Raw genomic sequence first — 25,223 nt, 5'->3', positions numbered from 1 at the left:
TACACTTATTTTTATATATATATATATATATATATATATATATATATATATATATATATATATATATATATATATATATATATATATATCACTTAACTCAAACTCAAATACTGTTTTACCAAAAATTGATATCTAAAATAAAGTACAAGAAGTACCATTTATCAGTTTTTGTAAGCATGCTTCGATCTACATTCTCAAACCTTTTGCCTTTGTCCCTCCACACAGGAGTGTGCAGTGGACTTTGAGCGTTCAAAGCACTGTCTGTGCTTCGCGGCCCTCTGACAGAGTCCAGGTGTTGGTATAAAACATCCGAGCTGAGACGGAGACATCAGTCTCGACTGAGAACTCACCAACCCGGGAGGAGAGAGCTGCAACGAGCCCGCCATGGGGGTCTCTAAGCTCTGCCTTTTGCTGCTCCTCAGTATATCAGCCTTGGCTCGTGAGTACCTTGCAACACATCTAACATCACAGGTCTATGTTTAAATGCGCTCATATTTAAACAGTAAAGCACTTTAACTTGAATTGCAACTATTGAATGAGTTTTTAAATGTTAGCCCAGTGTTACTATAAACTTATGTTCAAAACATTATTTTGCAGATCGCAAGTCTTTCAGTCAAGTCTAAAGTCAAGTTCAAAGTCAAATCTTTGATTTCTAAGTTTTAAGTGGCTAAATGTAATTTAAATATATAATTTACATACATTAATACTTTCAAAATATAAATAATTTTGAAAGCATGCTGCCTATTTATTTTCTAGAATAGGCAGCATGTGCAACTGATCAAAAACAATCAGTGTGATTGCATTTCATAGTAACTATGAATATTTATTTATTTGGAGCCTTTAGCTAAAAGTACATTTTCTGTAATATTGTTTTAATCTAAAGTGATGTTTCCTTAATCTAAAATAAATAAAAATAACAACAAATAGTTTCTTTTTACAATTTTACAAATGGTAATTTTAAAACCATTTTACTTTTTCTTCTTTTTTTTTTTTACCATTTTTTAAAAACTAAAATTTTTATTGAGTCAATCTTTTGTACACGGTTTAATTTTTTTATGAAGTCGACCATAGATAGCATTGCTGCTTGTGTTGCACAAACTGATCCTTGAACTTAGACTTTTCATCTCCAAAATATCTCTGCTCCTTTACTCACTTGCTGACCAACTCAGTTTTATTATTTAATCTCAATTAACCTTCACTTCAGCCAAAATTCAGCACCTTTCGCCAAACATTGACCTAGTGTCTCGTGTCAATGTTTTCCTTTTTTGTATTGGTCTGAGGAAGAACCCTTATGAATGGCTAAATTAAAACTCCCTGAAAAATGTGTATCCTTGCCTAGGATGAAAATAACTTGATATCTGATGACAGATTTGATATACAGTAAAGCTGGATATTAGTTATATTAAATGGTTTACAGTATTTGTGATATAGTCTAATTATTTATAAAAGAAATTCTGCTTAAGGCCACAAAAACACCAAATCAATTTGAGGCTTAAACTGTTCAACAACTGAAGGCGTCACTTTGGACCAGAGGAACTGTGATGACGTCTTTCTGTATTTGCTGACTTTTTGAACACAGACAACCAGTAAATTAATAAAGACTTAAGCATAATCATTTATAACTGGACTAGTACAAGCCATGTATACATCATTATTTTGTTACCCTTCGGGGAAATATTATCAAAAAAAAAAAAAATGCTAACTAATCTGATTTTCCATTAACAGTTGCCCAAGACGAAATATTTTCAACCTGTTTGTGTAAGTTGCTTCTGGCATTTTGTTCCTTTAGAATGTTCAAACATGCATGATACAGGATCAAGATGCTTCACATCTTTATTTGATCTCCTCTAGTGGCCCAAAGGTACAAGCCCCTGCACAAATATGAATACCAATATGAAGCTGAATCTTTGAATGCCATCAGTGGAGCCTCAGAGCTCAAGAATGGACCCAAGGCCTCCTGCAAGGTAGCATTGTTTAATAATCATCAGATTTCTTTTTATTTCTTCTTTCCTGTTCATTTTGTATAAGACAGAATAAAAAGCTTTTGATTTTTTTACACAGGTTGAGATCGAAGTTCCACAGATGTGCAGTTTCATCTTACGCACCACAGGCTGCAGTCTGAGCGAGGTGGTGGACACGGACGCAAATGGCAACCCCGTGTTCCTTCCAGCCGCCAGCTCTGACGGCTTTGCCGCCGAAATGGAACGGTAAGATAATGGATGTTAAAAGGAAGAAATGAAAAACTTCTGAAGAAGAATTGATTAATAAATAAATAAATAAATAAAAACATTACACATTTTCTTTCAGGCATCCTCTGAAGTTTGTTGTTGAGGGCGAGTATGACGTGAAGCTCTTCCCTGCGGATGGCGAAACAACAAATATTCTGAACTTCAAGAGAGGCATCGTCTCCGCCCTGGCTGTGCCTCTGCTGGAGGAAGAGAAGAACCACAACATGGTAGTGGGATTTATTAAGAAAAATGCTTAATGGCTAAACTTAATGGCACTACTGGAAAAATGTGCAAAAGCCTTAAAATAAAAAATAAATAAATAAATAAATAAATAAAAATGCACTTTTTTTTTTCCAGGAAATCCTCTGTGCCAACATTGCTGGCTCCCCTGCAGCAACTTCCTTTTAGAGATTTGTTTTTAAATATTTCCTTCAGATTCATAACTTTACAGAACTGGACGTTGCTGCAGCTGTGATCTTGTTAATATAACTATTTATTAAAGTTCACGTTTTTACTTATTTTAAAGGCTTTTCACAAAGCTTTACCGAATCTGCCATTAAGCACGGGGAGCTCTTTAAATGAATGTTTCCAATTTCCATCATGCATTTATCTTCTCTAATTCTCCATCTTTATGTTAGCCCACCATCCATGGCAAGTGCACGACTTCCTACACGAGCAACGCCAGAGAGGACATTGACACTGACATCAGCCTGCACAGGGACCTGTCCACATGTGACAAGTTTGTGCCCATAAAAGATCACAGCAGCCCTCTGGCCCTCCTTACTGGCATGGTAAGACTCCCTAAAGTCACTGCAAGGAGATCACAGGAAATACTTTTGCACAAATAATCTGTGAAAAAATAAAACATTTTATTCTGGACAGATTCAATCTTATTCATGTTTTTTTATGTTGAATCTGTGCTTAATATGAAATTTAGCAATGCAATTTATAAATCTTTGATAGGAGACGACACAAACATTTCGCCTGTGTCTTTTTAATACGTTACTAACTTCACATTGTCCTAATTTGTAGCACTATCCGTTGGCTCAGCTGGTCAGAAGCTCCCAAACATGCAACTACAAATTTGATAATGAGAAAAAACACATGACCTCCGGCTCCTGCACCGAAGAACACCTCGTTATACCTTTCTCCCACAAGTAAATCAAATCCTTCAGGAGTGTCATCACTTATTGAACAAAGATTCATGATTAGATTTCTGTTCATTTATATTTATATGTTTTTTTTTTTTTTTTACAGGGGAAAATATGGATTTACCAATGTTGGAAAGCAGGAGTTGACTCTGGTCCAGGTTTCTTCTCACAATGACAACGTGTTTGAACGGGGTAAGTCCTTTGTTAAAGGTCGCTTTTCAGAAATCATTAAAAATTTCCAGTCAGAATGTTGTAATTTAGTGACCATGGTAATTTAATTATTATCATATATAAATAGTAAATAGAAATCATACAGGTAAACGGTAAGAATGGTGTCAAAAATCTACAGAAAATGAAGTTATGTTAGCATATTTGTGATTACTTATATGCATAAACTACCAGCATAAATAAATAAACAAAGGATAAATGCTTGGTCTATTGAAGGGTAGGGTGGGGGTACGCTAGAATGAATTGACCATTTGAATCTATGAAATAGTAGCATGATGTGACTGGCAGCCATTTGTTAGCTGTTTGTTTCAATTTCACAAAAAACAAATACAACATCCAACCAGGAGAGACTCTACATACTAGTTTTTAAATGTTTTGTAAAGATGTTTTAGGGGTATGTTTTTGAACTAGAACTTCGTCCAACCAAAATGTGACTTAAAAAAATCTGTTGTTCAGTTGAAGTAAACTGTGGTGCTTTTTATGAAAATCATGCAGTTGGCAGGAAAGGTTGTGAAAATGCCTTCATGCAGATTTACTTAAAAAAGACAATTACCATGAGTAAATACAAAATGGAGCTTTTCTATGATGAATGAAGTGTCATTAAACACATTATTTGAAATACTGAGTTCAGTCTTACTTGGTTTTCACTACTACTGGACTTATAGATCAAGAAAGTCAGTCTGACAATATGAAGGTCGAAAAGTCTCAAAAGACAGAACATCATATTTTGATATAAAGGAAACAAGTCAGTAACATCGATCAGTCTGGAAAAGGTTCCAGATCCTTTGGACTCCAGAGAACTGCAGTGAGTTTCATTATCCACAAATGGAAATAATATTGTAACAGTGACTTTCCCAGTGGAGGCTGGTCCACTAAAATTACTCCAAAAGTTCTTTGAGGATTCATTCAGCATGTCAACCAAGAAGCCTGAACAACATCTATAAAACATATTAGATTTATACAACAAGACACAAAATAGAACAATGTGAGTGGAATGATTACTAAGTAAAAAAAAAAACAAGAAAGAAAGACAAACGTGTGGAAATTTAACTTTGACATATAGAGTCAATGTCAAATTTATTTATATAGCACTTTAAAAGCAGGTTTAAAACTGCGCCAAAGTGCTGTACAAAAGTGATAAAAGTCAAGTGGGTTTGACATGAAAGCATTATTTTGTATTCACTCTGGCTATATTTTGGTCTTGTTGATATTATTCTGATGATATGAATGTCCTTAAGTGTGAAAGACTCTGAACGTTAAGAAGAAAATATATTTTTATTTCATGTAACATTTTGAATAATACTTAATGTAGAAAGTTTTGAGGATGTTATTAAACATTTCAAACGATCTTTATGGAAACTGCATTGCGGTTTGCAGATTGTAAGAATTAATACAGATGTCTACTTGTTTTATATTAAGACAACAACGTCAAGGATCTCAACATGGAGATTGTCGAGGACAAGAGCAGCATCCAGGATGAAGATGCGGCTGTGAATCTCATGAGACAACTGGTCAATTTGCCCGAGACCGAAGGAGAGAGGAGGGCACACCTCTTCCACACCCTCATCTCCACAGTCCGTGGAATGAAGACTGAAACCCTGAAGGCTGCCCTTCCCGAGGCCGTCGCCTTGTCCCGCTTCCTGACCTACCAGGTTCTGGCCCAGTGTGGAACCCCCGAGTGCAGTAGTGCAATCATGCATATCCTCAGGACTTTCGACACCTCGGACCTCGAGGTCGACACTGCTGTTTTCGCGTTGGGACTCATGTCCAATCCATCTGCGCTGCTGATCAATGATTTGCTCGAGATGGCCAAATACAAACCTAGTAAGCCCATCATGTATGCTCTGAGCAATGTTGTCAAACGGTAGGTGATCATTTCTTTGTTTTGTGTAAAATTAATCAGAAATAATGCCATTCTACCATGTGTACGATTTTGCTCTTCTGCATTTATCATTGTGTCTTTTCTACAGATTTTACAAAGTTGAGAAAAAAACTATTCCAGAGATCCACTCTGTTGCCGAGTTCATGGCTTCCCAGCTGGGCGACTGTACTGGGGCGAAGGACCACACATTCATGACACTCAGGGCAAGTATCACAGCTGCTACCTCAAAATACAAACAAAAAGTCCAGAATGTACTGAATGTGTAATGAAAGTAACATGTGGCAGGGGGTATATTTTTATATAAAATCTATTAATTTGAAGTCTACACAAACCATTATCTTTGCAACAATAACGCTAAAAGATGCATCTTACGCAATACCTTGGCTATTAGAAAATTTTTCATAAACCATCAGTTATATTATTAGGACAAAACCGTTAATTAGCACTGACTGGTAGCAGGATTGCTTTCCAAACGCTGACAAATTTTAGGTGTTTTTGGCTTTTTGCATCTTCTCTCCATGCACTCAATACATCCTTCATGTGTCATTGTACTTACACATACATTTATATTGGTATTGGTGCAGATTTTCTATGTGTGGATTACTTCTGTAGTTACTGACAAACAGTATGAATTTACATTAGTAAGAGTCATTTGAAATATATTTATTGAGAAAAATGCTGAGGTATGTTGAGGAAAATGAATATTCTTAGTGTTTACTAATTTCCTAAGTTTAAATCTGCATTGCATACATTTTGGGCATAAAAGTCTGAGCTGTCAAACTTTTCAGCGCTTCTTCATCTGAATGTGTTTTAAGAATCTCCAAAGTGAGGTAATCCCAACTGAAAATTGGCTTGAATTTGTTTTCAGGTGATTGGAAATATGGCTCCAGCTGTGATTCCTGTTAGTCCTGCACTACGGACTGCTGTGATCCAGTGTGTGAAGGAGCCTGCAGCCTCCCAAATAGTGCAGCAGGCTGCTATTCAAGTATACAGGCAGATTCCAGTCCCAGATGAGGCAAGCAAAACAACTCTAGCCAGTATTTTTATTTTGTTTGTCAGTATTTCTTTACTAATCTTACTTTTTCACTGACGTCTGTCGATTGCAGACAAGGGACGTGTTTATGCAGGTGCTTTTGGACAACAGCAACCCTGTCCAAGAACGCATTGCTGCATATCTTATAATTATGAAGGGCCCACAGCCAAGTGAGCTCACGCAGCTGATCAATGCTTTGTCCAGTGAGGCTAACCAACAATTCAGGAGCTTTGTAATCTCCCACATCACCAACATTCAGTCCTCGACTGAACCAGAAACCGAAGAGTAAGATCGAGCAATGCCACAGAATAAAATGCCGGCACATTTATTGTTATTCTTTTAGTAGAGTGTGTTGTCTTCCTACAGCCTGAGGCGGAAGATCCAGGATGCCCTGCAAGGCAATGAAATCGGACCCACAATGGACCCAATCAAGTTTTCACGCAACTATAAGATTGGATCAGTGCAGGGCAACATGATTTTTGAGGGTGTCAGCTACTTGCCGAAGGAAGTTATGCTTGAAATGACTCTGAGGGCTTTCGGCTTTGAGATTGACATGATGGAGGTAAACACTTTAAACTATTTGACATCTTTTGTGCCCTAAGGACTTTTGCTAATCTAAAACAGTTTCTTTGGAATAAAAAAATCTCATTCTTTGCAGATTGGTATGACAGGTGAAGGATTTGAACCAACAATTGAGGCCCTGTTTGGAGAGAACGGTTTTTTCCCCGATACTGCCCTGAAGACAATGTACTTTGTCTCTGAAAACATGCCACAAGCAGTCAACGAGATCCTGGAGAATGCCATACCTGCATTGAAGAGGAACAGGATGAAGAGGGAGGTACTTCAAGCAGCATTCAATACTCATATATATTCATCTCATGTTTTTTGGGGAGGTCAGGTGGTTGGAGAGCAGGCAATTTTAGGACATTTTGCACATTTTCATGTAGACCTCCAACAACCTGGTGAACGAGGTCAGACAAAACCTCGGGAAGCTGGTCAATGATCTGAAGACTGCACAGTCTCCGGAAGCAATGGTTTATCTGAAACTCTTGGGAAATGAGCTGGGATATCTCAGGACTAACGACATCGAGGAGATGACCTACTCTGCCGGCATGCTGATTGACAAGATGCTCAAGATGTTCCCACATGAAGTGAGTTCAAAAAAAGCAGAACCTAGCAGTTCTTGTTGAAAGTTAAGTTTTTGTTTAAAAAATCCATAATTTATTTGCTTAACGTGCTTTGTGGACTTTTTTGGCACAGATACTAAGATCCCTGATGACTAGCCCTGACAACACAATCTTTGCCCACTACATCTTCATGGACAATGAATTCTTCCTTCCAACTGTTACTGGAGTACCTCTACGGATTGCACTGTCTGGTACTTTCACCCCAGGCTTCAAAGGCGGACTTCAGATTGCTCGCGACATGGTGATTATCTATGGCTACGGTAACAGGATGCTTATAACTTTTTCACAGCATCAACTCGAGTCTTGCTGCATCGATCTTTCTACTGTGTTTACCTACAGAGCACAGCGACTTTCATGCCATTTGGTGGCATTGAGTTTGTCACTCAGGTTGGATCCCACATCCCTGAATATGTCAATTCTGGACTAGAAATGCACACTAACATCTTCCACGAGAGTGGGATGAGAGCCAAGGTCTCAGTGGGACGTGACCACGTTAAGCTGACTATCCCAGCCCCAACAAACCCCGCCAAGCTAATCCAAATAACGTAAGCTATACAAAAAAATAACAAATAAAAATGCTCAAACATTTTTTTTTTAAGTTTTAAGTTCAAGTTTTAAGCTTTCAGGCATACTTAAATTCTTGCTACTTTTGCAATTTAGAAACTCCTTTGTGGCAGTAATCGGATCAGACGTGAAAATGTTACCTCCGGTGGTGAAAGACAAAGTTGAATTAAATAAGTGCACACCTGCCTTCATTGGCATGAAATACTGCTCTGCTCTGCAGTATGCTGATGCATTCTCTCATGAGACTGCACCCTACTTCCCCCTGACCGGTGACAGCAAGTAAGTTTGAAATTCCTTTCCTACAGTAATGTCAAAAATAGCATGTGATTAGCTAACAGGTTCTGTCAACTGAACAACACAGATTTGTTGTGGAGCTCCATCCCACGGGAGAAGTTACGGAGTACACAGCCACTGTTAGATACGAGCTCCTCAAGGAGGGAGACGAGGGCCGGCAGAAGGTTGACGTTTTGAAGTTTATCTTGAGAGCTGAAGGTAGGGATCAGTATAAATGTTGCTTTAATTGGATAAATCAAGAAGGACTAAGGCGCCATTGCATGATCAACAACAGGAGCAGCGCCAACTGAAGCCCAACTGGAGATGAAATACAACAGAGAAACAAATATCATCACAGCAGACATTCAGATCCCTGACTTTGATGTGGAGGCTGGAATCAGGCTCGGCGTCGTTGATGGGAACGCTCAAGTCAAAGGAACTCATTCCATCTTTCTTGATCTCATCAACAAGAACGTTCCTCAGGTTTCCCTGATTGCACGTGCTAAGTAAGAAATGCAACATGAATACATAAAATAACAATAACGGGGCCCTAGATTGACTGGCTGATAACATTTTTCAGTTTGAAGGAAAAAAAGGAAGGCATGCTGCAAGTCCAGCTCCTGGTGCCCTCTATCAGCGCTGAATCCACCGTCACTGCTAGTTTGAAACATGATGATCCACTGGAACTGGAGCTTGAGAATGAAATTAAGGTCATGGATGTTTCCTCTGAGCAGAAAATTAAATTGAAATACGGTAATCCCATTTCACTGTCATCTCTTTTTCTTATGTGTAAGAAAGTTTGACTGCAACTAATTCTACTTTGGTGGTTGTCTAATTGGAAATAAATTGCCAGCAACTACTAATTTGTGACAGAATGCACCAAACATTTGATTAATTGAACTAGTCACCAAAATCTCTTTGAACGTACCTCCCTTTTCCAAACTCCTTTTAAAACTGAATCATTAATAAATTACAGATCCTTTTAAGGACATAATGCAGGTATTGAATTACGTTTTCAGATGGCAGCAAGATTGAGCTGGAGTTCAAGTCTGATGTGGATACAAAAACCACCTCCTTGCCTACCGGTGACATCATCCAGCAGTATGGCAACGAGATTCTTGACATGCAAGTGGCACAGACCGACATGAAAGTTCGTCATATCTTCAGAAAGTTTGTGGAGGTATGCATCCTTCATCAGAATTTATTTGTCAGAGATGTGAACGAAGCCAAAACAACAACAATAAAAACATGCCTCTGATTTCTTTAGGCAGCAAACAACTACATGGAAAAGTATGGTGCTGAAATGCTCCCTTACATGCAAAACTTCAGATTGCCCGACATACCAGATATTTCTTTGCCAGAGAAACTCTTCCTGAATACGTAAGATTAGTAAATCAAAGCTAATTTTAATAGTACATGTTTATATAATCAAAAACATTTATATATGGGACTTGCTTCGTTTTTTTTTTTAACAGTGACGCAAAGGCTATCTTCTACTTCAACGATGATCGCTTCACATTTGTAATCCCGCTGCCTCTAGGAGGAAAGACACCAGCAGACCTAAATTTCCCACCAGCTCTAACCATTCCTAGGCTGTCTATACCCCAGTTTGGATTGGAAATTCCTGCCAGAAAAATCCCGATACCCGACTTTGCTGTTCCAGACAGCTTCGCTGTGTCTGTTCCTGTCTTTAGCAAAGTTGAACTTTCAACTTTGATAAACAGCAATCTCTATGATGTGGAGGCAACACTTGCAGCTGGAAAGGACGTTGTAGAACCACCTAGTTATTCTGCAAGGTTTGATGCAAAAGGAACTTCCCCGATTGACATCCTCTCTGTAGCAGTTGAAGGTATGTTAATAATCATTTCCGTCATCCTTCATTCAGTGAAGAGATACTTTGGTCTCTTTTGTCAAAATATTTGACAAAAGTTAAGTTAGTTTTTTACTACAACTATTGCTACAGTTATGAAATCATTTGGCCACTTTGCATAAGATTATTTGTTCCCCTCGGTGTCACCAATATGTCAGTATTTAAGCTGCCAATAACTAAACAGCCTCAGTTTAGAAAACTAATAGAGGTTTCCCAGAAAACTATTTTTAAAGTTTTTGAAGTGTCTTGCCTTGAGATATTTGTAGAAGTAAAATGTAAGTTTTTTTTAATATAAACATGCTTAAGGTTATGAGCTGGTTCTGATCAGGTTACTTGGCCTGGCCAGTTGCTGACATCTTTTTGGGAAAGCAGAGACACTATGCTATACATTTCATGGGAACATTTTTAGAAATTTAATTTGCTTGGTTGTACATAATTATTAGGGCATTATAATTAGTAGGTCATCTTGCTATTCTTCACATATGTTTTTTTTTTTCCTATTTTCTTTTATGTTTAGGTTCTGGGATGGTGTCTATAACCGAATCCATCAAGGCTCATTTGAGAAGCTCTTTTACCCATAAATTATTCGAAGCTAGTTTCAGTACTGAAGAAGATGGAGTTATCGCAGACAAATTCACTTTGAAATCAAACACCAAAATCAAAGCCACAAGTCAATTTGGCATTTATGCAAAACTACAGCACACTAGCATGACTGAAATCAGCACTCAAGAAGTTCAAATCAACAACAACTTTGAGGGATCGTTCAAGGCTGGACCAATTTATGGCACAACCACTTCAGTCCAGGCAATTTCTGTGTTCCCATTCAGGTCAGAGGCCAAGATTGATTCTGAAATCCAACTTGATTCAACCATTTTTAAAGCTGAGAACCAAATTTCAGGGTCCCTTAGCAATGGTGAATTTTTGGCTAAATCAAACACCAAAGCCCAGGAGGACGTCTTCACACATGTCACAGAAATTTCTTTCAAAGAGAGTCGGCTGACGATGAAATGTGACGCAAGCGCACATGCTCTTGGTCTCAAGATTAGCAACCAGGCTGAAGGCTCTGCTGGTGCTGGTAGAGCCACTATAAGAATAGAGACGAATGGAGACTACTCTGATAATCGCGTTTACTCCATACTTATGTCCACCTTCGATGACAATGGTCTGATAGTAAGCTGCAATGCCAACATAAAGCTTTTTGAGAATGAAGTTACACATGAGGCCAGACTGAAAATGAACAAAGATGGTTTAAGCACAAGTGGAACAACTACTCTCCAAAGCCCACTCTCTTTAGAAAACACCTTCAATGCTGGAATCGATGCTTCAAGAGGAACTCTGTCCATTACCAACAAAGCTGCAATTCATGATATCAAAGTGGATAATTCTAACACGCTGACCATCACTCTTTCTAGTCTGGACTTCAACTCAAAGGTGGAAGCTGGTGCAAGTGAATATGCCTCTTATAATCACGATATCATCTTTGGCCTGAAGCCTCACACTGCCTCTGCAAAAATTAACAACCACCTGAAACTTTTGGATGCCAGTTTTGATAATGATGCACAGTTACTGGCAGAACTTTACAAGATTGACTTGACTGGAAAACTGACAGCCCTATATGGAATAGACGAAATAAAGCACACATACCAGATTAATTATGCAGATCTAAGTGCAAATGCAAAATACAGCACCACTGGAAAGGTATTTGGCACTCACATGAGCCACAATGCTGAGCTTGAAATTATTGGCCTTGCCGCACGGTTTAGTAACGATGTCCGCTTCAACTCACAGCCTATTCGCTTTGACCACACCATGCGCTGCAATTTTGTTCCTTTTGATTTCAACCTTGATGCCATGTTCAATGGAGACGGAGATATTACCTTCTATAGACAGCACAGTGGCCAACTTTATAGCAAGTCCTCTCTGAGAGCACAACCCCTTGCTTTTGTCAGCTCCCATGAATGCAGAGCATCGGTGACCCAGAAGATAGATAACTGCCTTTCCTTTGAGACCACATATCTTAACAACATATATGCTGTTCTAACACCCCAGGAGCAAAAGACAAGTTTTAAAGTTAAATCTAAAATGAATCAGCATGAATTTAGTGAAGACATAGAGATTTATAATACTCAGGAGAGGGTTGGAATTGAGGTTCAAGGCACAATCCTTACAAACATCATGAACACAGACTCCACAGAGAACCAAGATTTCACCATCTCTGGCTTCCTCAAATATGACAAGAACACACAAAGTCATATTATTCATGTCCCCCTGATTGAAAGTCTGCCTGTCTTCATGGAGAGCATCAAGGAATTAATTGTGGTTGTAGCAGAATCTCTGCAAAATTTCCTCAACAAAAGTGAGGTGAGGGCAAGACTTGAGGCTCTTCCCCAGGAAGTAAGTGAACTTCTTGCTCAAATTAACTTAGAAGACAAAGTGAATCGACTGAAACAGCTTTTCAGTGATTTTAGCCAAAATTTTGCCATCACCAGAGAGAACATGGATGCAGCTTTGACAAGTCTCAGGAAAGCCATTGAGACAGTTTTCATCAATCTCTCATCTTACATCCAAACCTTCGCGGACCTAATCTATCAAAACTTCAGTCAGGAGATAGAAAATGTTCTGGAAGACTTGAATGTGCTCAAAGCTAAAGTTGTTAATGGGATTGAAACAATAAGTGAACTGATACAACAAATTGACCTAGAAACACTTAAAGGCAGCAGTATTGAATTCCTGTCTGATATCGAAGCCCGATTTCAGATCAAAGCTATAGTACAGGCCATCATGACTAAAGTTAAAGATAGACTTGACTGGTTTGACTTCTCACACCTAATGCTGTCATCCACAGACATGAAAGAGGTAATTGATTTCTTTGTTTATCTTATTCCAGTACACATACTGAATAATACAATGGAAGAGATTAAGAGTAAGATTTATAACTTTGACCTTGCTGGCAAAATTAATGTAATTTTTCTTAAGATGAAAGAGTTAGTTGTATATCTTCAAGTTGACCAAAAGGCTCAGGCTGTCTTGGAAAAAGCACAAGACATTATTAAACAACTAAGAATTCAGGAAACCATCCAGGCTGCTGTAAAAATTGTGAAGGATTCAGAAATCTCCAACAGATTTATAGAAATCTTTCAAGCCACTATTGACTACTTAAAAACAACTGAGGTTAGCGATATAATTGAACAGTTCAATATGTATATTGAAACCATGCTCCAAAAGTTAAAGTCCATTAACTACAATGACATTGTGGACAACACTAATCAAATTATTGAAGAGTATAGAAATTACTCAAATGAGATAATCAGGACTCTCAAAATTTCAGAGAAACTTGAGGCGGCACGCAAATTTGCCAATGTAGTGCTATCATCTATTCGAGACTTTATAGAGCATCTGAGAGAAATACAAGTTGCAAAAATAGTTAAGTCTGCAACAGACATCTATGAACATGTCATCAAGACATTTGCTGAATACATAAAAGAGGAAATCAGAAATCCTGACATCAGAGAAGAACTTAACGAGTTTTTGAATGGGATCAATTTCTTATTCGGAATCGGAATAGATATTATTGTACACAACATCATTGATGTTATTAGTAAAATAAATGAGGTGTTGCCTGATATGAAAATTGTTCGTGAGATTTCGCAGATCATTAAAAGTCTTTTGAATGAAGTGAGACGAGCTGAAATCAATGTGCCATCCTTCACCTTCCCTCTCACAGATCTTGTTGTGCCTTCCACAAAACTACAGCTCGGTTATAAGTTTGAGATTCCAGCAGAAATTAACGTGCCCGAGTTTACCATCTTGGGCATGTACACTGTGAAAGCTTTTACTCTTTCATTTGAAGACATCAATCAGAAGATCATTGAACTCATTGATTTCATTGTAAGCATTGAAATCAAAATGCCTGATCCAGATGCTTTCTTTGGAGATCTGACTTTGAATTACCTCCCAACGCTTCCTGAGATCACCTTGCCAGAAATCCCTCTTTTAGAATTCACATTTCCCAGCATTCCGCAAGTAGATACAGAAAAGTTTGCCAAAGCTATGGAGATTCCAGAAATAAAGCTGCCAACAATTCCAAATGGGATTATGCTTCCATGCTTTGGTAAACTTTACGGTGAGATTAGATTCCAATCTCCCATGTACACTATAAAGACATCTGCCGAGTTCCAGAACTCCACTGTGAACAACATGTCACCTTTATTCATTGGCTCCTTTAGTTCTCAGGGCAGATCTCCCACTTCGGACATCCTTAATTATAAGCTTGACAGCAACGCTCGCATCGCAATCCCAAAGATGAAACGTGTTGTCCTTGCAGAAACTATAACATTCAGACACACTTATCTAGGTGTTGAACATCAGGCATCTGTGTCTCTGTATGGTCTTTCAACTCAAGCACAAGCAAAAACCGCAGTTATGGTTGATACTGCACCCTACTCGGCCAACTTGGTTAACACAGCCTTCGTTGCAGTGGCAGGGGGAATGACCTCTAAAGTTGACACAACTTACAATCATGTAGTAAATATACCATTTGCTGATATTTCAAGTAACATTACTGCAAAGCAGAAGTCAGTTGTGCAGCAAGATGGCTTAACACTAAATTTTGAGGTAGAAAGTACAGGAGAAGGGAAAATTAACAGTCATGATTGCAATCACAAGAGCAAGTTTGAGCTTTTGCTCAAACCCAAGACTGTCCACCTAACCTTCACCGGAGACACACAGTCTGAAATCCTAAAAATGAAACAGCTTATTACAGTTGAATCTGGCACGTTTAAATTTAATGTTCAGAATGAGGGAAGGGCACTATTCATCAAGAACAGTGTCCTTGATGCATCAGGTGTTGTCAGTCTTTATGATATGAAGATTGAGATGAAAGCAAAACATGACACCGAACTGTATGGTGCAGATAGTGGAGTGGTCTCTAACACAGCCAATTTCAAAGTCTGCCCTGCTGAAGTTTTCTTTGAAATACAAAACAAAGCAAATGCCAAGGTCAACATTTTCAAATCTCTGAATGCCAAGATAGACCTGCAGAATGACTACTTGGTCAACATAAGACCTGACTTTCAAAAGGTGAATGCAGCCTTCCTGGCTCGCCTCAACCAGTACAAATTGTTCTCCAACTTCACTGCAGACAATACCAGAAATCATGCTGGTGTCTTAATTGAAGTGGATGGTCAGACTGATCTGTCCTTCCTGGAATATCCAATTAGCATTCCTGAACTCGACCTACCCTTTGTGGACTTCCATTCTCCACCTATCGATGATTTGAACTTGTTTGAGAAGACTGGACTCAAAAATATTCTGTCTTCTACTGAGCAGACTTTTAATATGGATGCCAAGATCCTTTACACGAAAAGCACCACTGCCCCAATTATCGATGTGATGGGTCTGATCCAGATACCCTCAATGGGTAGACTGAACTCAGAGTATTCTTTTAAGTCTGCGATTATAAACCTTAATGCTGAGACTTTGCTTTTTGCTGAAGATGATCTTGTGTTCCGCCTAGGAGCTACCACTACATCTGTGTTTGAAGGGCTGAACACAAAACTCAAAGGAACCACCAACCTGAGCCTCAAGAGAGGAATTAAGATAGCTAATTCTCTCTCCCTGGAAAATCTTTACATTAAAGGCACACATGACAGTACCTATAGCATGAACACTGTCTCTGTATCGACATCATCAATTATTGCCCTACCTATACTCAATCTGGAAGCAAGCCAAAATCTGGTTGCAAATCCATATTCCAAACCCAATGCCCAGTCCACTCTAAAGCTAAAGGGTGATTTCAACATTCCCAATATAAACGCTATTGGAAAGGTTGAGGCAGAGCACACTGTGAAAGTAGAAAGAGACGAAGAGTACCTTTCAGTGGAGTCATCCCTTAAGTCAAACATTGACAGCACAGCATTGGAAAACTATCTAGTTTTAGGTGTTCTGGACAATGAGGCTGTTGTGTATCTAAATACAAACACTGTCCGCTCAACTTACAAGTTTATTACTGATGCCAAGCTTAAACATGGCACCACCAAAGTCCTTGGCATAGATGTAAACCAACAGCTGGCTGCCGAAGCCTCAATGGGCCGTCTTTTTGTAGAGCTTACCTATTCAAGCAACAATGGAGCAAACTTGTTAAGTTTCGAAACTGAGGGAAAACACAATGCAAAGGCCATTATTGACTTTGAACCATCATTACTGAAATCTGATATTGAGATTGATATAAAACAGCCAACCAGCCTGGGTGACCTTGCTTACTTTGAAAAGACTGTTGTTGAACTGAACCCATCCAAGCAGAAGATTACTTCAAATGTCAAGTTTGCTAGTCCAGTGTACAACACAAACATGTTCACTGAAGTGGACTGTAGTGCCCCTACCCTCAAGGTCACATTTAGATCCACTGCCACTTCTCCTATTGAGGTTTTGGGATATGACATGGAAGGTGAGTTGATTAAAAAAATTCTAATATACCCATTACCATCCCATAACTTACTACTGACGTCAGAAGTGAATATTTCTAATCCTTCTCCAAGGTTCCACCACTGTAACGTTTGAGAATGACCTCCTGAACATGGTCAGCAATCTTGTCCTGACTAAGTCTAGCCTCAACTTGGATTTAGAATATGTCGCTGTTCAAGCTTTGGGGTAATATTTTACATTTTGACACATTTTAGATTATTGATAATAACATTCAATATAAGTAATAAATATTAAACTGCTTTTCTGTCCTGTTTAAGGAGGAAACACCAAGCTGATGAAAGGTAAATATTCTCTGTAGATATTCATGCTGGTATTTGAGAATTTGTTCATTATTTTCTATTTTATTAAATGCTTGTTTTCTCTGACAGTGCTGCCCAAATTAAGTTGAACCTTGGCATCACCAGTCCTACTTTCACTGATCTGAGGCTGCACTATGCTGTGGAAAGAGACCATATTAACATCTCTGTTTCTACTCCGTCGTCTGGCTTCTTTGGCCTTCAACTTGACTGCAGAGACCCATCCCAAATGAGTGCTAGGTTCTATGGCCGTTCTCCTGTAAGTTTTTTACAAAACAACTTCCATTTTGAGATTTAAAAAAGCTGACTTATTTAACATCCCCTTTCTCCATGCAGATGTCCTCAGAAACTGACTTTGACATCTTGCTGATCGCATCCTCTACGACCAACACCAACATTGTGTACATTAAGGCATCTGAGGATCTGATTGCTCAACTGAAGACAAATCTCCCATCAATTATCTCTTCTGTTGAAGAATTTTCTGACAAATACCGAATCACAAGCAGCATGGAGATGCTCCAGTATTCTGCTACTAACCGTGTCAGCGAAGTCTATAATATCGCAATCAGTTATGATGATCAAATGAGCCAGATATCCATTTTCTTTAAGAACACCACTGAATGATGAGCTGACCGCTCTTCCCGAACTCCTAAAGAAGCTAACTGGCAGCCTTGCTAGTAAGATGGAGGCAACCAATCAGTTCATCCAGGCAAACATGAAAGTGTACTATGACTATTTTCTTGAGAAATTTAGCAATCCTGAAGTGGAATTGCCAAGTGGTGAGGTGATTATTGGAAGGCAGATAATTGAGGTCAAACTAAGTATCAAAAAGATGTCATAGAAAAATATCAAGAGTCTTGACATGATGCTGGAAAAGTTAGATGACACCCTGAAGGCAGTGATTGGGAAAACACAGGAGTTTGTCGATTCTAAGAAGTCTGAATATTTAGATCAACTTCAATCAGGTCTACCGGGAGGTTGTTACAGGAGTTAAGAAAATAGTTGCTCAGATTCCTCCTTTCAACTTGGATGAAATCAGCAAACTGTGTGAGCCCATTATGGACAGGATCATTTAACTAATACATCATCAATGCAATTTATCGTCTTGTGCAGCAACCTTCAGAGGAAGTACAAGCCTGCATGAGGACAAGCAATGGCAAGCTTGGGATTGACCTTCCATTACATTTCCAGGATTAAATAACCCACCTAGATCAAAAACCTAACTCTGCATGTTACAATCTGTTCACCACACATGTTTGGAAAGAGTGTGAACAACTCAACTGTATTTATAGGTGTGTTTTATAGAACACCTGTCACCTGTAATCGGTTTTTACTGTATCAATTCTGACCTTATAGCATTTTACGGGAACTCAAACAAAAAAATAAAAGCCAGTATTACAAACTTTAAGTGACTGGTTTACTCAATTTGTTTGTACTTGCATGAAGGCCAATAAAACTCTAGGAAAAGTTACATTTTTTTAAAATAATTTAATTTGATGAATAATTTTGGACCGAACTTGTTTGACAGTTCATTGATGGAGTCTCTCCTAAAATGCTTGTCATTAATGAAATATGTTAAAGGACATTGGTAGGAATTCCTTCAACAGGTGAGGTAGTAGTAGAGTTGTTAGGACATTTAGAGCTGGTTATATCAATGTTTGCTCAGCAGTGATGTCAGAACGCATAAATTCAATATACCACACTTTTTACTAACAAGTAATCTAACACTTTACTATTTTCAAACCAACAATCAAATTAAGATTGTTTATTCAACTAGTGTATTTGCATAATTTATTAATTTTGAAGAAGCAAGATTGTTCTTTATTAAAGAACTAATTTCTTCACATGAAACATAAAATACAAGTAAATTTAACTTAATTTTGTTACATAGACTATAGGTCAAAAGCATGGGGGGCCATTTTAAGTGTTTTAAGTGCTCACACACACTGCTACATGCTTACACACTCACAAAACTGAAATTGCACACATACACTATTAAAATATCACACATACAATATTTCTCTCTCAAAAAAAACACTTCTTTAAGGCTAGGATTATCAGTGCAGCATACTGCGCTCATTATTAGGTTATTTCTTCTTCAAAAATAGAAAAAAACAATCTGTTTCTCAGATCTATATGAATTTTTCTTCAAAAATCTGCTCTACTGATAAATATATCTTCTGCCCTCTAGTGGAAGATTTAAGTAGAAGAAGAATAGTGAGAAGCAACGTGTTCTTAATCTATTATTTTATGTTGTCAAAAAATGTGAAAAATATTTTTAAAGAGAGTCTTAAATACATACAACAAGGTTAAAAAATGTTTGGTTACATTGCGATACTTAATAATGTCAGTCTTCGTTTAAAAGATGCAAAAATTATGAAAATCTGATCATTTTATGTTTTTGTAGATTTGAGAATTATGATAAAAATTTCACCAGAGAAAGTAACTTTTCCTTTCATGGATTTGACTATGTGATCCCTGTAGTCACATGCTGGAATCAGAAGACAATAAAATTCAAACATCAACGGAACAAAATTTGCTTAGCTTTACCTGGAAATATGAATCATTTATTTTATGTGAAGAAAATAGGGCTGCATATACTTTGTATGATTCACATAATCTCATTCAGTGTTGCTTTCCTCTATCTGTCCTTGATTCTGAACCAAAATGACTTCCTATAATGAGTATATTGGAGATAAGGCTGTAAAAACTCTGCTAAGTTCTGCAAGGCACCCATTGGCCCTTAGAGATGGAATTAGGCCAACCCCCTTTCCTCATTCATACTAGTCTCACTATGACTTGTAATGTGACACACATTCAGACACACACACACACACTGCAGGGTTTCACTGCCACGACCTGCCAGGGGAACATTAAACAGTCCTGTCCTCTGTTACAGATCAGCTGCTGCCTCATCGGCGCTGTAACTCACTTAATGGAATTAAATCAATCTGTCTGTATTTCAGCCGGAGTCAGCAGCGGTTTCCCTCCTCCCTATAATGCAAATGGCCCTGACGGGAAATCATTCATCTCCGCTGAAGCAGGATATGATGCCTCAAAAGGTGTTAGTTGTGTGTGACTCACACTTGCATGTTGTATGTGAAATACATCTCAATTTAAGACCTATAGATCTAGACTTTGATCCGCGTAATTAAGTTACTCCTGCTTTCATCTGTAAGAAGGGCAATATTTTTTTTTATCTTAATCAGAGTCTCGTATCCCCGGAAATCTTCCTTGAAAAACTTAAACATATGCGCTGTGAAGAAATATCTGCACTCTTACAAATTTCTTCTATCTTTACTTATGTTTTTGGTGAGCGAAATTTTGTAAAGGGGCAGTATGATGTAAAATTGACTTTTTCTTATATCGTGTTACAATGTTATTCCCTTATCAAACACATACCTGGAGTATTGCTTTGATTCTTTCATGCATGAGAAATCCTTTAGTATCCCGGCAGTTATTTGGGGATGCAAAACGCTTGCAAGCGCTGCCTTTTCAACACATCTCCTCCTCGGAGCTGCAGCCAAGTTTCCGCCTCACAGAGCTCCAGGTGGATACATATCAATAAATTTGCTTTTTTTTATGTTCCTCCTTGTTTTTAGCTCAGTTTTTTAGCTTTAGTTTTGTGTTTCTGGGGATTAACTGTAAGGGATGAAATGAAAATATTCGTAACATCTTACATGAACACATGATTAAGTGTTGTCTTCAAAAGAGCAAACCTTCAGAGGTCATGGTCAGTATTTCCTTAAATGAACCAGGCTAACTGTTTGCTTTCACTCTTTTTGTCAAGTCAGGCAGAAATTGTGAGCTGGAAGGACAAACATGAACTCCTGACCTCCACAGCGAGGACATCCAGCCTTTAGTGGGAGAGACCTCTTTGGTATGGTTTAATACTCATCCCTAGGAGAAACAGCATGTTGCAAATCAATACAAAAGCTCTCCTGGATAACCAATCATTTAGGACTCAAGGAAGTTGAATCGTTGACTTAGGCTGGCTGAAATGGACGACACACTTTTTAAATGTTTACAGCCTTTTTCTACGACTTCACAGTTACGCACTACTATGCGTTGGTGCATCACAAAATAGCCATTTAAATGCAATTTTGTGACAGTAATATGTGAAGAAGTTTAAGAAGCATTGCAAATCAGGAGCATAATCTGCTAACTGTGCAGATTTGAGCAGCATAGGTGGAACTACATCAGTCAGTTCCTGAATCAATAGCCCAGTAATTTAAAATTTAGTATCAGATTCTGATCAGTTATGACAAAAATATGAAACAAACCTTTCCACTGGTGAAGAGAAGGCTTCATTTTTTCCATCAGAGATATTGGCTTTAGCCTTAATATGGATGAGATTCCATATAGGGGTAGGAATCTTCTAGGAAAATGAAGTTATACTTAATTAAAAAAAAAGAAAATGACTAGCCAATAGCTAATGCAATCTCTTTCTCATTGGATTATAAGGTGAAAGTGCTTTCTTTGCATAGACTTCATAAGTGAAGAAGCAAGTATTTCAAAAAGCGATATAACTGATCTGTGATATGAGCCGCTGTTCACGCTGCCACAGCAACAGCATCAGAACAACCTGCATCCAGCTAACGTGGCTCATAAATTACCGGATCCTTCCGTCTGCTCTGACTTGGCAAAAATAAAGCGTCTTGAAATGCCACATAGTAGAAACTTGAAATAACCCATGACTGTGAAAAGCTGTGGCTCCCGTCCTGCCAAACAAACTCACTCACGGTAAGTGCTCTCAATTCCAGACTCATTTCCTGGCTCGTGTCCATCTCCTCAAGAGAAAACAAGAGCGTTTGGCGCACCCTGCCCGAGCCTTAACAAAGACACTTTCATATACAAGGACATATTTATTGCTGACACTGCAGTGAAGCAGGATTTCCTCTAGGGCAATTGTAACAAGGACACTCAAAAGCACATTTTCATTTAGTACTAACCTTGTGTAAAGTGATTCTAAGGGGTTCGTTGCTGTAGGCAGTTAGGAAATCACATTAATCAGAGTCGCCATGATTGTGAAAGGACCCAGAACGACTTTCAAAGTCATTTTAGCACCATTAATGTTGTACTTTGACATTGTGTCTTTTGATATTAGATGGGGACATGTAGTGCATTGGCAGCAAAAGTAATTTCACCTTCAATGTGCCGATGTGAACTTTTTCCTAAATTAACTGATGAATTTTTTTTTTTTTTTTTTTTTTTTGTTTTGTTTAGTTTTTTCAGGATGGTGTTTAAAATGCCAAGATGCGTCACCCCGGTTACTTTGTGATCTTTAATTGAAAATAAGCAGCAAAAACAAAAACTTATTTTCACATTTGGTAACATTACACACACCTAATTTCAGTTTAAAGGATTTTATGTGACGCATATATATAAGGTGTAACATGGTTTGTAGTCAAACTCATTAACTAATCCACCTTATCTTTGGAAGTTTCATCAAAGACTTTTTATTTTTGCTAGTCTTATAGATTTTTTGGCATTCATGTCTAGAGGCTGTCCAATCAGAGGACCTCGCCACCTCAGCTGCAGATCTATGCAGATTCGCTGATTAATACTGTCTTTAACCAGCTTGTCATACTCCTTTCATCTTTAAGTAATGGATCAATCTGTGCTCTCTGGGATTTCCAAAGCTTGGGACAGTGTTTTATATCCTAATTCTCCACAACTTTTCCCCTGACCTGTGCAGTGACTTTCTTGGCACTGAATTTTCTCTACCAACCCCAGAGAGCAGGTTTATTCACATCAAGACAGCATAATAAAACACACCGAAGTTTGTTGCCCTGCAATGGACCGGCGACCTCTCCGGGGTGTACCTGCTTTTTATCCAATCACTGCTGGACACAGACAACAACTCCTGCAAGGACAGGCGGACGATTAATGGATGAATTGATGAATGTGCTTTTGGTGAAAGCACAAACTTTGAGGGGTTTGAACAGTTTTGCACGTGTTGAATCTATGACAAAGCAAACTTTCGCTTGAGGGAATACGTTTTTAGATGTTTAGGGAGATATAGATAAATCTACAACTGCTATCCATAACCTCCATCGGCACGTTTCCGTCTTCTGTGGCAGCCCGTCTCACAAAATCCCTTAGACGACAGCTTTGGCTCAGTCAACATCCTCTTAAATCCTGCTGTGATCCATCACTAGATGCGTACGGTATTGAATCAGTCATCCATCAAAAAGTCATCAACAGGCAGCCTTCTCCTCTCAGCCAGCAGGTGATGTATTAGTCAGGAAGGTCAGATTTATGTCTTTCATTCACTGTTTTCTCTGTTCACTCAGCGTTTGGCTGCTCTGTTTGTCACACCTCCACCTGCTCCACCCCTCCGCCACCACTGTGATTAAGCATCTCTCCTGACGAATGACGTGGTGTCAGTCTCAGCTAGTGTGTAATCAAGAGGAAGGCTCTTGATTTGTTGAAATCAGAACTTCTCGTGCATTATGGCCAGGTGATCGATTCAGGCGAGAAGCCAGAGGTCCATTAGCGAACATGCTGCACACTGAGAGCCTTAATGAGAAACCACTGCAGATCCTCATAAGGGAGTTCCCCTGATATTGTTACTTTTTTTAATAGCACTACAGGCAAGCATTAGAATGAAGCCAACTATGCATTGTTTAAATTATGCATGAGCTGTTTTACCATTTCGCTGAATAGATTAAAGTGCAGAATGGATGGCTGTGCTGTTTTGTGCAATATATTTTAGTGTAACGAGTGCAGAACTAATTCTTAATCTCATAATTCTGCTAGTAGAATCAAAAGCACAGAGATATTCTGGATTTGAAACTAATTAAAATGGTTTTCAATATATCTGTATTCAAATTCATGATATTGGTAAGGGTTTGCATATCATTTCTTACGTTTTCCATTTTAAAATTTCAGATTTTTCCAAACTTGTATTAGAATGAAGTGTGACAAATAGTAACAGCTGTGTTTTTGTTTAAAACTACCATTTGAGACCTAAACTCTGAAAGTAAATTCCATTTGTTTAAACGTTTCAGGACTTTAATTTGCTCATTTTGTTGTTTTTTACTTTAGAAAAACAAAGTAAAACAGTCAAAATTAAAAATTAAAAATGGAAAAAAAGTCAAACTTTTTAAATTTTTTCAAAAAACAAGCTTGAAGTTCAGTTCAGCAAATGTAAAAACAAAATTCCTACCTAGCTACTAAAAATTAGGAACTAAATTCACAGTCCAATTCTGTAATGGTTCATATTTAGTTAGTCGTTTTTGTTTCATATAAGGTTTTTTTGAAAATATATGCTGTGGCATTCTACACCAAGCAGGATGTGGCTAACAAAGAGTGTGGTGAGCCTCAACTACATCCATAAGCTCACACATAAAAGCAATAAAAAGTGTCTTCAGTGTGAATGTTACGACTCTTTTCTGCCTCAAAGACTTGATGTTTGTTCAAGTTTCCGTCTCCAGTGTTCGTTCACTCATATGTAAAGCACAAATTAACGATGCAGCGAAAACTAAGTTCAGTTTGGATCCAAAAGAGGAAATAACTCATTTGATTTTGTTTGTATTAAAAAAAGAAAAAGAAAAGAAAGTCACTTTTCTACAATGCAGTGTAAACATTGATTACTTTTATTTTTTATCTTTTTATATTTATCCTAGTTTATCAGTTTTTCTTTCAGATTTTATTACCAGGAAGTCTATCTATGATGGCTGATAATGTGGAGAAACAGTAACTACCAATCAAGGATTTTGTTTAAATGCCCGGAACAAGCATGTTTTATGGAAATACATCTATAATGTGCTGATGTTTGAAAATTAGCTCATTGGCACTGTATATTGATTAACCCATTTTTCCAATATGCCTGCTCTAAAGTGACTGACCTCACATTTTACTGAGGTAGAGGCTTTATTACCTGATTCTGCGTTCTACCTTAATGTGAGCCAGCCATTAAAACTGAATCAAGGCTGCTGAATCTCAATCGTGCTTTTTAAAATGCAAAAGCTGTCAGGTAAAATAAGCAATTTTGTGTAGTTTCACATAAGCAAGTCATAAAAG

General features: G+C 38.1%; 1 protein-coding gene across 1 annotated transcript in view; it reads left to right on the top strand.

Annotated features, from left to right (window-relative positions):
- The window catches only part of apobb.1 (apolipoprotein Bb, tandem duplicate 1), a 21,877-nt gene extending 4,058 nt beyond the window's left edge, over nucleotides 1-17,819 (top strand). The window contains exons 2-30 of the mRNA XM_015042699.1: nucleotides 226-439; nucleotides 1,726-1,758; nucleotides 1,852-1,964; nucleotides 2,062-2,207; nucleotides 2,308-2,455; nucleotides 2,867-3,019; nucleotides 3,261-3,385; nucleotides 3,486-3,571; nucleotides 5,027-5,471; nucleotides 5,578-5,692; nucleotides 6,358-6,504; nucleotides 6,596-6,807; nucleotides 6,889-7,084; nucleotides 7,181-7,360; nucleotides 7,470-7,673; nucleotides 7,783-7,950; nucleotides 8,049-8,254; nucleotides 8,370-8,552; nucleotides 8,635-8,765; nucleotides 8,842-9,052; nucleotides 9,127-9,299; nucleotides 9,566-9,726; nucleotides 9,814-9,926; nucleotides 10,022-10,395; nucleotides 10,934-16,861; nucleotides 16,953-17,064; nucleotides 17,157-17,180; nucleotides 17,268-17,454; nucleotides 17,532-17,819. Of these exons, the coding sequence (XP_014898185.1) occupies nucleotides 385-439; nucleotides 1,726-1,758; nucleotides 1,852-1,964; nucleotides 2,062-2,207; nucleotides 2,308-2,455; nucleotides 2,867-3,019; nucleotides 3,261-3,385; nucleotides 3,486-3,571; nucleotides 5,027-5,471; nucleotides 5,578-5,692; nucleotides 6,358-6,504; nucleotides 6,596-6,807; nucleotides 6,889-7,084; nucleotides 7,181-7,360; nucleotides 7,470-7,673; nucleotides 7,783-7,950; nucleotides 8,049-8,254; nucleotides 8,370-8,552; nucleotides 8,635-8,765; nucleotides 8,842-9,052; nucleotides 9,127-9,299; nucleotides 9,566-9,726; nucleotides 9,814-9,926; nucleotides 10,022-10,395; nucleotides 10,934-16,861; nucleotides 16,953-17,064; nucleotides 17,157-17,180; nucleotides 17,268-17,454; nucleotides 17,532-17,819 (10,617 nt within the window). The 5' untranslated portion in view covers nucleotides 226-384. The remainder of the gene's footprint in view (nucleotides 1-225; nucleotides 440-1,725; nucleotides 1,759-1,851; nucleotides 1,965-2,061; nucleotides 2,208-2,307; nucleotides 2,456-2,866; nucleotides 3,020-3,260; nucleotides 3,386-3,485; nucleotides 3,572-5,026; nucleotides 5,472-5,577; nucleotides 5,693-6,357; nucleotides 6,505-6,595; nucleotides 6,808-6,888; nucleotides 7,085-7,180; nucleotides 7,361-7,469; nucleotides 7,674-7,782; nucleotides 7,951-8,048; nucleotides 8,255-8,369; nucleotides 8,553-8,634; nucleotides 8,766-8,841; nucleotides 9,053-9,126; nucleotides 9,300-9,565; nucleotides 9,727-9,813; nucleotides 9,927-10,021; nucleotides 10,396-10,933; nucleotides 16,862-16,952; nucleotides 17,065-17,156; nucleotides 17,181-17,267; nucleotides 17,455-17,531) is intronic.
- Nucleotides 17,820-25,223: the final 7,404 nt, after the last annotated feature.

The sequence above is a fragment of the Poecilia latipinna genome, unplaced genomic scaffold (assembly GCF_001443285.1).
Source record: "Poecilia latipinna isolate Pla-1442-1.1 unplaced genomic scaffold, P_latipinna-1.0 Scaffold599, whole genome shotgun sequence".
Taxonomy (NCBI): Eukaryota; Metazoa; Chordata; class Actinopteri; order Cyprinodontiformes; family Poeciliidae; genus Poecilia; species Poecilia latipinna.
Note: the sequence above shows the minus strand (reverse complement) of the source record. Positions and strands in the feature narration are given on the sequence as shown.